The sequence below is a fragment of the Rhea americana genome, unplaced genomic scaffold, assembly GCF_003343005.1.
Source record: "Rhea americana isolate MKP2758 unplaced genomic scaffold, rheAme1 scaffold_145, whole genome shotgun sequence".
Taxonomy (NCBI): domain Eukaryota; kingdom Metazoa; phylum Chordata; class Aves; order Rheiformes; family Rheidae; genus Rhea; species Rhea americana.
Window position 1 is genome coordinate 1535247 of NW_028185539.1, and position 14152 is coordinate 1549398.

The 14152-nt window shown below is 39.3% G+C and overlaps 1 protein-coding gene across 1 annotated transcript in view; it reads right to left on the reverse strand.

Annotated features, from left to right (window-relative positions):
* ADAM12 (ADAM metallopeptidase domain 12) overlaps positions 1-14152 on the reverse strand; it is a 189253-nt gene that overhangs the window by 62520 nt on the left and 112581 nt on the right. Inside the window, exons 6-8 of the mRNA XM_085299114.1 lie at positions 6043-6226; positions 1069-1134; positions 662-733 (exon numbers count right to left, since the gene is read on the reverse strand). Coding sequence (XP_085155240.1) covers positions 662-733; positions 1069-1134; positions 6043-6226 — 322 coding nt within the window. The remainder of the gene's footprint in view (positions 1-661; positions 734-1068; positions 1135-6042; positions 6227-14152) is intronic.

Genomic DNA, 14152 nt, shown 5'->3' on the forward strand with positions numbered 1-14152 from the left:
CGAAGGGCATGGTGGGAACATAAAACACCTTTCCCACACTGCCTTCCACCTGTACCAGCATGGCTGCATGCAGCATGGCACCGAGCAAGCAATCCTGGGAAAACCACACACATTTCTGCATTTTTTTGGAGACAGTTTTGTGTCCACAGAGTACTAAAGGAATGATGGGTCTGCAATGGTGCTGGGTAACCTAAAAATACTGTAGTAAAGACAAAACTGTCTAAGACAGCAAACTTTCGTAGCAGACACAACAGCAGTACATCTGGCCTAATCTTTAGTAAGTACCTTTGCCTAAATTACTTCTTCGGCAGTTCTTTTGTGCTTACCAAGGAATTCTTTCAGGACTAAGTTAAGGTCTTTTTGCAGTTACAGAACTATTGCTCCTCTTGGCTATTGCTCTCCATACTATTAGGTTAGGTTCTGCCCCAGAACATCTGAGCTGATTAATAGTTGATTTAGTAAGAAGAGAAATACTCGAAATGTAGGACTTCTGTTTGCCAGTAAACGTCAGTGATGAGTTCTTTTTCTCTCCATGAAAGTGTAATTTTTAAGTTTTAGAATCTGTTTTAATTTGCTAGCGAATGTGACATAGATTTCACAGGAATATCCTTCAGAAATAGTAGTAAGGCTTGAAAAAGTGAAGTAATTCTAATTTTCTTACCTTATCAACATAGTTTGCAATTTCTATCAGCCTCTGCTTAATTTTTTCTACGTCCTTGCCTTGTCTCTGAAACTTAGAATATCAAAGATCAGTATGTTAGCAGCACTAATATAGTAATATTTCCCCCTAACAGCTACCTTGCTTTGCCAGCTCTGCTGTTCATGTATGGGGATTACAAAGGGAAATCAAAGGTCAAGTGCAAACTTCTGTTGACTATCGTGGGACTATCAGCCTTACACGTATCTTAGTAGTCCTTCCACTGCTTAGCCCTTGTCAGGCAAGATGCATTAATTTTGAGAACCACCTAATATTATCTGAAGGACATTATTTGCAGCACCATGAAAACTAAACTAAGCTACCTGTTTCCCACCTGTACTTCCCATATGTTTTATTTTTAAGTTTCTTACCTCGCGATTATCTGCCACAATAACAAGCTCCACATACTTTGTTGTCTTCAGAGTCTCCCTCTTGTACTAACAAAAAAGATGAAAATAGTATTTTGTTTTTGCAGGAAGTCATCCTTAGAATCAGCTTTGCCTCAGTCCAAGACAGTGTTTACAAAAGGAGATAAACATCGTCTCAGTTTTCCAAAAGTTTCAGTACATACATACATTTTATTGTTTTCATTTTCCCCATGAAAGTCATCCTTTTATCCACCAGAACAGAAATTGATAACGTGGTGCTCACAAAACAACCCAGATTTGATCAGAGCAAGTAAGAAAGTGGGGCAAAGTCACAACCTTCTAGCTTTCTGCAGCTGAAATGTTTGGGTTGTCCTTTCCTCCTAGGAGGATATCCCTTGCTCTTCTCTGGGTACATTTAGAGAAATGACACCACCACATTTTGCAAACATTCCACAAAATAGACACACTGTCTGCCAGGAAAAATGAGCAATAAAGGTATACTGAGTGAAGTATGGGGAGAGCAACTGGGCAGCTGATAAATTACATAAGAAAAAAACCCAAGAACAATTGCAGGAAAAAACAGAAAGAGCTGTTAGTGTCTGGGGAAGCAAACTATAATGCTCTCAAAGTCAAAAGCACACATTTAATCCGGCATCCACATCTTCACATACAATATGAAGTATACAGTATGTCATGATACTTCCAGTTCTAAACGCAGATCTAATCATACAGCTTATCTGCTAAAAGATCACTCAAGAAAAGTAAATGATTTTGTAACAGCGCTAATCATATGATTGCTTCCCTGCTATTCTAAACTGAAGTGACCTATTAATGTTTGCAAAGGTTCTCTGATTTATGCCAGTTGAGCATCTCTTCTATTGCTTCTCCCTTGCTTCTGCAATAAGACAGTTGGTGAAAAGAGCTCTCAGCAGTTTATCCGACCTTCATGCCAAAACTTAATGTATGACTTACTTAGTAACTATGAGGTCTTGAACTAATGCTCTATAACCTAAAACATGACCAAAGCTTTCCAATGCAAACTGTATGTTCCAAGGCAAACTGCACAACCCCCAAGGCATTTCCCTAAGCAGTTCAGTCAGTACTGGTCATCACAGCCAGACCTTCCAGCCAGACTGCAGCAACCTTTCCTCACACTACCAGTGTGTTCCCCTTGGTTACCCACTGACTCACAATTCAGAGTGTTTCACAAGAAGCGTTATGTTTAAAGGGAAATGACAAATGCAGCCTTCCGTAACTCTAACTTTCCAACTTTACAAATCTCCTATTTAGGTGTGCTATACAGTGTTGAAACCGAAAAACAAACCCAATTTGGACAGCATTTCTGAGCTGAGAAAGCAGTAGAAGATAACATTAATGAGCTAAACATTGATGGTATAAACGCTTTGTTGCATTACGCTTATTCTGAGGCCTGACAAAAGAGCTCGGGTAGATAGTCTCACCATTTCTTCCAGCATTAGGACTCTCTGCCATCTTTTTTGCTGTACTGGAGGCAGCTGTCACCATGATGGGGAAACGGTGTGTGCACAGGCTTGGCACACGCGCCCGTGCCTTGCCTGCCGCACGGGGCATCAGCAGTGCCCAGTTCCCCACTGGGCTGGGAACCAGCACACATCCCCTCCTGCTGCTTCTGCAAGGGCAGCAGGGCCCACGCAAAGGGCCCATCACGTCTCAGTCCACTCCGTCGGAGGCTGCTGTCAGAGCTCAATTTACCTCTTTGCAAAGTATATTGGACATGAGTGAGATGCCACGTAAGGGAAGCACAAAAATGGCCAAAATGCGTGTGACAGAACTGATTTCTCAGACACCGAGGCTCTAATACAGACCAGAAATTTCTTGCGTGGTCCTGATCAGAGAATTACCTCTAAGATGCTCTAGTCTTCTTCCAACTGAAGAGTAAAAGATCAGACACAATAACCCAGGTTCGGAGATATGAGAACAGCTCTGTTAAATCAATCAGTTTACACCATTTACTTTTAACCAAAAGTAAATTTGCCCGGACTGCAAAGATTTAGCCTAAGAGAAACTGGCTAGCAGGTGTAACTGTATAAGCCTCTGGTGACTGATTAGCATAGCAAATCCATTCCTGTAATTTGCCCAAAGGCTATGTGTGTTCCCTGGACCCAATATTTATTTATAAAATGTACCTAATTATCACTTCTTTCAGCTTGCTTTCTGCAGCCAATTGCATCACTGCACAATCCATTTCCTGATTTAATCATTCAAGATTAAAACGGAGAGTCAATAATCCAGCCATGACAGACAGACATGAATGGAAGAATAAACACTTTGTCCCGCTTGCTGTTGTCTTTCTCCCCGACCTCTGCCATGCTCAATCCTACCCATGCTATTGTAGCCCTTCCTCGGGAACGGGTACAGCTTGGACTCCCAGTACCATGCTGCAGCTTCTCTCTTTCTCCATGGTACGCTGACCACAAACGACTGACCAGCCTGATCTGTAGGTCATCAGCACCACCAAAATGACTATTTTATGTGACTACAGAAACACATACTGTAGGGGCTGTCTTACACTCTTGCTTTCCATAGCATCCTCAATTGGAATACACAGCCCATGCTGCGATTTGGGGGTCCCCCAAGTTATGAAATTGTCCAGTTTCAGATCCAGTTGTGCAGAAGTGCACAAGGATGCACTTCTAATGGGTCAAAGAGTGTCTGCACGTATCTTCTATATTATCTGACCTGGCCGATTATGCCTCATGTTTGGATCCTGGAAGCTGAGAGAGTCTCTACTATTTGTTCCATCATCTATCTATACTTAAATCAAAACCCTATTGATCTAATGTTTCAGCTCAGCTCAGTAAGCATTGGGTATAGATGAGTGAAGGGTCAGATAAAAAAGAAAAAGCTCCCCAAAACCCTCTAAGAAACCCAAAATATTTATAATGCACTAAAGCTGAGACTGGGTTTCTACTTCCTTCTGTGACCCAGTATAATTTGGAACAAGCTTGTTTTTCCATGTTTTGCAAGTCATCTATATTCAATGCATCCTGACAGTCTATGTCATCAGCTGATGAGAACATTGACATGTGAAAATTCGCTCCCTAGATTACATTTGACAAGTTGCAAATTCATATATTAGAAATTTATCCAACATACTCATTATATGTATTTTACCTATCTATATGATATGTACATTGACAGGTTTTATAATTATGTCCACTGAGCCACAGTAAGAAATATTATTGAGATATTTAAAGGTGAATTCTGACATGTAGTTGAAGTCATGAACAAAATGTAAAAAACTTGAGGGCAACAGTAGAATTACTTTGATTATATCAGCTAGTTATACTTTGTATTTCTGTAACCTAGTGTTAAAATGATTACATCAGCAAACTTTTAACTAAAGTTACAAAATATTTGGGGAAAGCCTTAATAAAGACATAGAAAGTACTTCTACATTCATATTAAATAGTCCCCTCTATTTGAAAATACAGTTTTCTAAGCTTTGGTATGGTCTACAGAAACACTCTAGCACAAGTGTAGAAACCTCTATTTGAACCTTCATTGTAAGGAAGCACGCTTTAGTTAGTTGTGTTTGGTTATAGTTGTGTTTACAGAAGGATGAGCTGAAAGGCCATAGCTTTATTCTGATATTTTATATGTTTCTCAGAAAGAATAGAAAGCTCATGTCATTTATATAAAATTAGGAAATGTTAATAAGGAATATTTAATCAGAAAGCATGAATAAAATTCTTTTCAGATACATGCTAGTACTTTCAACCTATAGACTTCAGGCATTTTCAGAAATAAGCTTACCCCATAAAACAGTATATATAATAGCTAATGAAATATTTATGGAGCAAAAAGAAATCTGGAGATGCACTGCTTAATATTCCTCCAATGTAAAATAAATTAATCCCACTACATAAATAATACCTAGTGATGCCATTTAGTTTGCTTTCCTTAACAATTAACTTAATGGAAAAGCTTAGTAGTATATGTGACTATAAATCGTAACATGCCACATTTAATAAATTCGGAGGGCAGATTTGTACCATTGTATAATTTTTAAACAACTAAACCAGTCTTTCCTACACTCCCCATCCAATATGCACATGAATTTGTTAGTGTATTTCTTCTTCCTGCTTTGCAGCTCTTTTCATTTTCTCCTATTTCCATTAGCTGTATGCTTTTTACATTGGGAGCTTTTTTTTCCTACATAAAAACAATTACAATAATATATCTGTAGAATAAAATGGTGAGAGTCTGTTTTGTCTGCATAAAATACTTTCTTACTAGAATTAAAGGTTCATTTAAGTTTCAAAACATATTATTAGCAAAGCATCATAGCTATCATGTTCTTTTCCATCTTGGATGGGCAATAGTTATTCTAGACATAGCTCAGTGTTCTTACAGGGTCTTAAATTATTGCTATAATCATAACTGGAACATGAATCAAAATATATTACCATAATATGAGACCATACACTTTTCTGTGTCATCTTGCAAAAAAGGAGTTAAAAAAAAAGTTACCTAAGCAAGACCAAGAAAAAGTACTAAAGCTTTAGCAAATCATGTTTGTGTAGCTTTAAGCACATACTTAAGTATCTAGCTTCAACAGAAGCGATGATACGGTTTAATGGTTTGCTCAGTAGGGATATAAGAAACTCAAAAGACTAGGTCATGGAAAAAGCCAATGCAGCAGGACTAAAACATGTAGGGAGCAGCCCATGCAACCCCTGAGCAGATCACAACTGATCTCTAAGTGAAGAACAGCAGCACAAGCTACCGCCCTTCTCCAAGGCAGAACTCCTTCTTGGGAGACCAGTAATCTAGACCAAGGTAGCAGAGGAGGAATGATAACCACTTAAAAGCTCTTTGCGAATCATAAGGAGTAGCTCTTGAGGCTGGAACAAAGTTATGGCAGACAGTAATATGGAAATGATACCAGACAGGTACTCAGCAAACCAGGAACATAAAGCTGCAACATCCACCTACCCTGCCAGCAAATGCTTGAGAATGGTGTCGTGTGTCATCAGCCCTCACGGCAGAAAAGTTGAAATGGTGGCCACAAGATCCTGGGGCAATTTTCAAGTTCTCCGATCGGTAGATCTTGTGTTCACTTGCAGCACCTTCTAATGGCTCCAGAATGTAGCTTTTATTTTCAAATGCAATAATTCCCCTATTACATACGAGAGCAGAGTAAGATGCATGGATTTCAAGTGCTAATGTATGTTTGTTTTCAACAAAGTTACAACAAGTTTTAATAATGACAGAGTATGAAAAAGCAAAACGTTGATTTACAGTGTCGTGCCTGGGTGGAGTAGGGGACAACAAAGCTGTTTATTTGTCATTGCAGCACATTATACGTTACAAGAAGCAGTGGCTCAAATAAAATTTTCCTCTTCTGAAGTGCTGTAATGTAGAGTAAAATTACATTTGTGTTTTATGTTTTCTCTTCTCCCAGTGATGCATTGCCACTGCTGAGTGGAGTCACAATGCATGTGTTTCTGAGGACCTGTGGCAAACAGTAAGGAACAGAAATGTGGTAAAATGCTTTTATAAGAGAAGATAGAGTGAAACTATGCATTATGATTTGCAGCGTACCTTTTAAACCAAATACTGATGCAAGCAACAAACCTGCCAGATGAAAGATGTACTGCAGTATCTACATGGATTATTAAATGTCGTATAGTGGGCTGCTAAAATGAAGCTCAGATATGTTAACCAATGGATTCCTGTTTAATATGTTTTGCTACCAAGAGTAATTATTTTTATGGCAATACCACCTGCCTGCCATCTGAGGATCTCAAAGATTTTCCATTAATGAAAGAACTCTTGTTGCATTATTGGCAGCTACAACACACAAAGAGGAAATAATGGTTTAGAAAGACATACAACAACTTGCATCAGTTGTGCAAACCTGTGGAAGAACCTATTCATGTAACCAATTCTGGGCTTCATGTGCTGCCTCCTAATCAAGAACCACTCTCACTCTATACTGCTGACAACTCACCCTGTAAAAGCTGTGCGTGGATTCTTGTGCTGAGCCCTGTGCGACTACCCTGAGCTACTGCAGTACAACAAAGTCGACAAAAGAGCGATCTGTTTTGGATTCCTCTTGCTGAGGCAGGCCCTGGCATAAGGCTGCAGAGATGCTCCTCCAGCTCAGCACAAGGCAGGTGCGCAGAGCGGCATGGGTCCTCGTGATCTGCACACATGGGGATAGGATGTCCAGAACTATCTGGCATTGAGTAGGCCTATCCCAGTCAATGCTGGTTGAACTAGTGATCCTAACTGCAACTGCAGGAAGGACGACAGAATAAAAAGACTGCTGTGCTTTACATGAGGACTGGCACGCCACTAGAATGGCCTCAGGTAGAAATTACAGTAAGAGGGAGGATTTTAATATTCAGTGTCTAACTTACAAGAGTTTAACTTCTATCCTGGACACACAATGATAACCAAGCAGCAGAGTGCTAGACAGTTACTGCATGGCACTGAAGATCAGGGTTTTCTGGCTAAGTGTTTAATCAAAGAAAGGCATCCTTTAAAACCCATTTCTCTTTTGTAAGCTCTGGATAAAAATTTACTTACAGGGGTGTTGCAAGTATTCATCAATTAAAACTGCACTGCATTACTAATTTCTTACATATCTTTAAATTATGTGGGCATGAATCCCTAAGCACTGGCAAAGTTTCAGCAGTAACAACAACATTCTGCCTAAAATTCCTACGGAACTGGTAATTGGCTAAGACGTTCTTCTTCAATTTCTCCTTTAATTTGCTCTACACTGTCTAAATATGCAATTAACAGCTATTATTTTCAGTCCAAATCTGGCTACATTTCACAGGTGTGTCTTTTAGTTTGCAGGAAGTGTTTACTGTTTTTATTTGTCTGTACTTCAACAAAAATGAGATTCTGCAATCCCTGTGAGACCAGCACTTATGTCATGTGGCTCTGTACAATTCCTCTGCAGAATGCTTAAAAAAAAGCAGAGACCCAGCAGCAGGTTAATGACCCCATAAGTGTTCATTAAAAAAAATTATTAGGAAAAAACTGTCCCAGATAGAATAGAAAGTTATGATTAAGAAACTCAAAGTCTTTGGTCCCCTAACCAATTAACTGAAACTTTGGTTCCAAGCCAACTGACAAGCACAGTTTTGCTACAAAACATCATTAGCTTCAATTCAGCCAACCAATAAACAACGATTTTTCTGTTAAGTATAGCTAGAATATATTAAAAAGGTCATGCAATAGCATTCACAGAACCATCACAAGCAAAAGTAGCATAATTTACTGATCTGAACAAAGACTCAGAATCTGACAATCCCTTTGCAGCTTCTGTAAAATTCTTGGCAAGTCAGGTAAGATATATTATTTACCCACCACATGGGCATGTTTGTAGATTAAGTATTTCTGAAAACACTCTGAATATTAAATATGCCATAGATGGAAAAACAGCATTAAATTACCGCAGTAACTCTCTTAGCTACGACACCACAGACTAAATGACATAGTAGAGACCTCCAAGCAAGCTGCTCCATGATTTGAGTAACCTCACATCATAAAAGCTTCAAGAAATTAGGCTAGCTCTACTTCATTCCTTTAAGAATTTAGGAAACTAGGACAACATATTCCCTTTACTCTGATAACCAGCAACTCTGTAATCAGCATAATTAAATAAAGGTTGTCGTCTTTCCCTTGTGTAATTAATCATTTAATTTTGGAGGCTGCTGGAGCCAGCAATGGAGGCAGAATCCTGTTAGTCATTGTTTGAAATGGGCCAGGCTGACCATCTCTCCCTTTACTGACAACTCTAAAATAGCATAAAACACTTTTTTTTTATGTTAAACTTTACCCTGCTTAGAACATTCACTTTAAAAATTTTACACTTACATCATTTTCTTTAATTATTTACACTAAGAAGGGAGGGACTTAATAGTATCCTATTGTTGGGTAAAGCTCTTATTTTTTTATTATTATTATTATTTTTTAAAGATCCAGCATTTTCATGCCAAGAATTTCTAGCAGAAACATGCAACATCAGTGCCAGGTTTCCAAGTGCACACCTTGTATACCCAACTGCTGCGTAAGGTCACTAACCAGTTCTTTTCCCCTCATTTTCCTTAGCTTCAGGGGATATGGACAAATGAGCAGATATTTTCTACTGAGCGTATCAGAACCAAGGACAGTCGATTCAACTTGTCACTGAAATTCCTGTGTCTCCAGTCACAGCACGAGCCTATAAGAACAGTTCTAACTTTGCATATGAAGCAATCCATGATCAAAAAATCTGCAGATTCAACATAATGAAAATATACATTTCATTTAATGCACCCTTATCCTTTGAGTACAGCCTACAGGATATCAGCATCTGGCTCGTGACCATCTATAATAAGATAATGAATATCAAATACGAATTATTTTGGCTCACTTTCTGTTTTTGACTAATTTTCTTTTTCTACTATTGCATTTTTCCCCATTGAACAGGGGCCAAACACAGCACCTTTAAAGTATAGCTGCTCAAAAACTATGGTTTCTTTCTTTTTTGGTGTGGCAGGATAAAATTAACAATACCTACTAGTCTTTCAGTACTCAAAATTTGATGCAAATAAAATAAATCCGTAATTACTTTTTCCCTTCTGCATTTATGTCACACTTTTTCAAAACAGGCTCTGTTACTCCTACACTGCTTCTGTGTTTCTTCTTGAAGAGGGTTCTCCCACACTCCTGTGTCAGCACATATCCCCACAAGACGGTACATCTTTTCCAGGTGGTTCCTGGCCACTGTAGGCCCCTGCTCCCAAAACCCTTCTGTTTACGCCCAGCGGTGGGAACTGACTCTCACCCCATTCCCAGAGCACCTCCACACTATAACCTTACCTCCACCATCACCAGGAATGAGACGAGACAATTCAACCTCTATTCAAAACAAGCCAGCCCTCCTCTTCATCAACAGTAGCAGAGAGAGAGAGAAAAGAAAATTATACCATAGAGCATGTCCAGACACCGGCTGACGGGCTTGGTGCCAACTGGAAGCACTGTTAGTGTGGTCTTGAGTCTGAGCTAATATTTTACTCTAGCTCGCAGCAGGGTTTGAACTCTGCTTGTGTCTGGTGTTCAGCACCAAATAAACCACATCTACGCGGCTCCTAGTCAACCCTAAGCACAAGCGGCGGCTCACTAGTATTTGCCTACCGTAGGCCATACGGCCACACAGGGAACCTGCCAGTGGCATGGGCTGTGGTGGGAGCTCTGCCTCTATCTCAAAGAAAAAGGACTTAAAATCTAACTTAAAATAATTAATTTGTTACTAATTGCTGCTTAACTTGCCAGGAATCGCTCAACTGGGGAAATGCAATTAGATGGAATAACTCCACTACTTAAGTACATGATAAAGTCAAATGGGATATTTTTTTCCTTTAAAAAGAGAAGAAGGAAAGAAACAAAATAAAGCAAAGCCTAATGCAAGGACAGTTGAATTTCATAAATCAACAGGCTTTAGGAAATCTCAAAATATAAATGGGATCTTTCTTTTCCAACTTGTCAGCAGAAGCAAAGGCCCTGCCAACATAAACCATCAATGCATACTTGTCTGAGAAATTGTGACGCTAAGTAAAACTTGGCTAGGACAGCAGTGTATGAAACCGTGATATATTATTCTGCTGTATTGTAAGGAGAGAGTTAAGTAAATCAATAAAACTGATCTCCATGAATGCAATTAAACATTTGGTTTTAATGAAGCTCAAAGTTATACTCATTTCTAAATAATAATAATAGAAAGCCCTATTACCATTGGGAGAAGAATGTAGACATCTTTAGTTTGTAAGAAATGAATTAGAGCAGAGGGCTGACACACTTGCACACCACATATTCACATCGAGTCTAACCGTCTCTGTCCAGGGACCCAGTAAAGTCTATGCAGTACTCCGGTGCTACTTAAAATCCTACAGAATTCATGAAGTACCCAGGCCTTATGCCGTGATGCAAAGACGGTGTGTGAATGTAGCTTCTTACACACTACGTATTTGCCAACGCCCATATGAGTGGGCCAACGTGGAAGATGACTCAAGCAACGAGCATACAGTGAAGGCGGTCTGGAATGGTAAAGACACGGAGCATTCGATCTAAGAGTGTATCAGTTCTCCAAATACAGGCTCCAGTGTCACGGCTATACCATCGATTTCCATGAGGGTTTTAGCTGAATAGATAACAGAATTTGAGTAATGTGGCCCCCGAGTGTTGTTCTAATGATGCCTGTAATGGAACTATAGCAGTTACTCAGTGTTGTGTTTCTCAACATTTCTGACATTAGAAGGTGACCTGTAAAGTGACAAGGCTTTTTGATTTATTTTTCTTATAAATCTCGCATTCCCAGGACTTTATACAACAGATTCCCAGGCACGTAAGCAGGCAAACAAGCAAAAGAGGGGGAAAAATTGAAGTAATGAATGAAAGTTTCAGTTTTCGTCTGTTTTTATTTAGTTGCAAACAAATACTATCAGGATGAACTAAATGATCTCTGAACTGTATTTCCAAGGGGCTAGGTAGTCTTTAGATATTTTCAGAAAGCTTTAACCTAAAAAAAGACTGAGAAACACAGACAATGGGACCTGGATTCCAGAGACAGAGGTTCTTGTCTCCGCCACTGCCCCAGGCAGCCTTGAATCAGCAGTTCCCCTCTCTGTGCATCAGCTCCACATCTGTAAAATGGAGTAAATTGTGGTGACTGCATATAATAATGATTTATTGTTGATGAGCATCACAGAAGACCAAGTATTACTATTATCCTTCTATACTGACCATCAGAATTCTATTAAAATAACAAATCTGACTCAAATCAGGCCAAAATCTCAAAAGGAAGTTAAACAGTAGCATTCATTATTGGTTTCACATATTGCAATAGTGGTATTCTTACTCAGACGCATCATTAATTGAATAAACATGTTATTTAGCCAATGCCTCACATTAATTTGAAAACCTATGCTACAGTAAAGTATGCAAAATGTCGTCATACCCAGAGACCACTATAACATGCAATTTGGTACGTTAATCCTTTCTCTGTGCAAGATGGATTTGTCCAGAGTGAATGCACAAAGGTCTGCAACTTTGATGCTTGGAATTGAAACAGGGAATTGAGAGTGATAATGCAATTTCACGTCCAGCATTTGGGAGGCAAGAAACACCAGTTGTGTTATCAAAGTGTTGTATGTGAACTCAGTTCGCAGGGACACGAGAGACCAAGAAGGAGAGTAGAGGAAAATGAGGGAGATATTGGCATCAATGCCAACTTGGTGAGTATATTTGATAGCAGTAAACAGCTTAACAGTGGAAGAAAGATTGATTCAAATTTGCACATCATATTACGGCTTGTAAGAAGCTTTTTCAAGTCGCAAAATGTATAGAAACATTTTCCTTTCTTTTTCTTTCTTTCTTTCTTTCTTTCTAAGTGCTGGAAGAACACTGACCTCTTCAGAAAGGGGCAGGCTCAAACAGCCAGGTAAGGACCAGGCTCTACCCTTATCCTTGAAGCAGCAGTGACCCTTGGGGTATTATGTCAAGCAAAGTTTGGACATATCTAATGTTCATCTCAGATCAAAGAGGTGATCTAGGAGCTGTTAATGTTTTGAACAAACAGCATAGAGAAGCTATTCAACCCCAGAAGCTGAATTCTTTCTAACATTCAGCTCAAAAAACTCTGTTTTTTTAGTTTTTTTAGTTTCACGGTCAGATAACTTACAAACCATGCAAGACACATGAACTAAAAGCTCTTCAGAAAGTATGGAGAAAAAGCACATATCCAAACCCTTGCTTTTCTCAGCTGGGATTTTCACATAACCTCTTTTTTGGCTAAAATCATCCCTTCTGTGAGAAAGCTATGCTTGAGGAGTTACAAGGAATTTAATTTTTTTCTCACTGGTTTCCTACTTCCATTTCTTTTTTTTTAAATAGTTGATGTCTGGAGTGTCATAATTAAATCCCTGCTTCAGCTGACTGTGTCTAGGATGCAGCGAGTTCAGCCAAACTATTTGACAAATGGATGGTACTAATACTGTCAGCCTTGTCTAGCAGAGCTATGTAATGCCATTAAAAATCACCGTCTATTCAGTTCTGTGGCCTTATCCCCATCACTGTCATCTTGGACACAGCACCTTTCAGTTGCTGACGAGGCTGGACAAGGACTGAATATTTTTTGCATATGTCAACGTGCTGATTATCTGGCAAGTAGGTAACTCAGAGATACTTAAGATTTTCTAGAGCATTTACATATTTTAAGTAAGAAATGACTTCCTGTGAGACCTGTGTCCTTAAATCACTGAGGCTCTTCTGAGAACCTCTCTCAGGCTCCCACCACCAGGGAGATCTCAGCAGAGGTCTCATGCTACCTGCTAGCCCTTGAACTTCAGTGTGCGGACCACAGAGTTTGTGCTCTTCTTTAGGCTGTGATTTTGTATGTACACGCTACCTCGTGCGCTTGTGGGGAAAGTAATAGGGTAAAAAGCATTCAGGTGAATACAAATTTATGACTGAAGAATTGTATGTGATGGCTAGAGGCCAAAATTATGTATGGAAGGTTCACTTATTTACTAATAAACTTGAAGAACCTCAGAGCTACATAAACAGAAGGGTATTTCCACAGGACAGGAAGGAAACGACTTTGTTGTATTTTCACCTTCCCCTGAATTTTGACAGCCCAATTGGTTTTCTTACCAGGATGGAAGTGCCGGAAATCCTGATTATCCATTGTTCCCATTTCATGCATTCAGCGTGTATCGTCTCCTCCCTGCCACTCAGCTTCAGGGAAGCCAGCAGGCTACAGATTATGGCATGATTACAGTCTTCTCTAACCTGCATTTTAGGCAGCTATCAGTGTCAATCCAACTATTTATGCCATTATAATCCTAGATGAAGTGAGACACTCTACTGTTATGTCTGAGATGACGTATGATAGCTGGAACACCTAAGTGTCTGTGTATAAGAGAACTGAGTCTGCTTCTCAGTTATCTTTTTATCTCGCCCTCTCTATCTGCCTAAAATCTGTGAACTAGTCAAACCTGTCTTAGTCTACATATTTCACACTTTATTCTTTCTGTAGCTTATGATA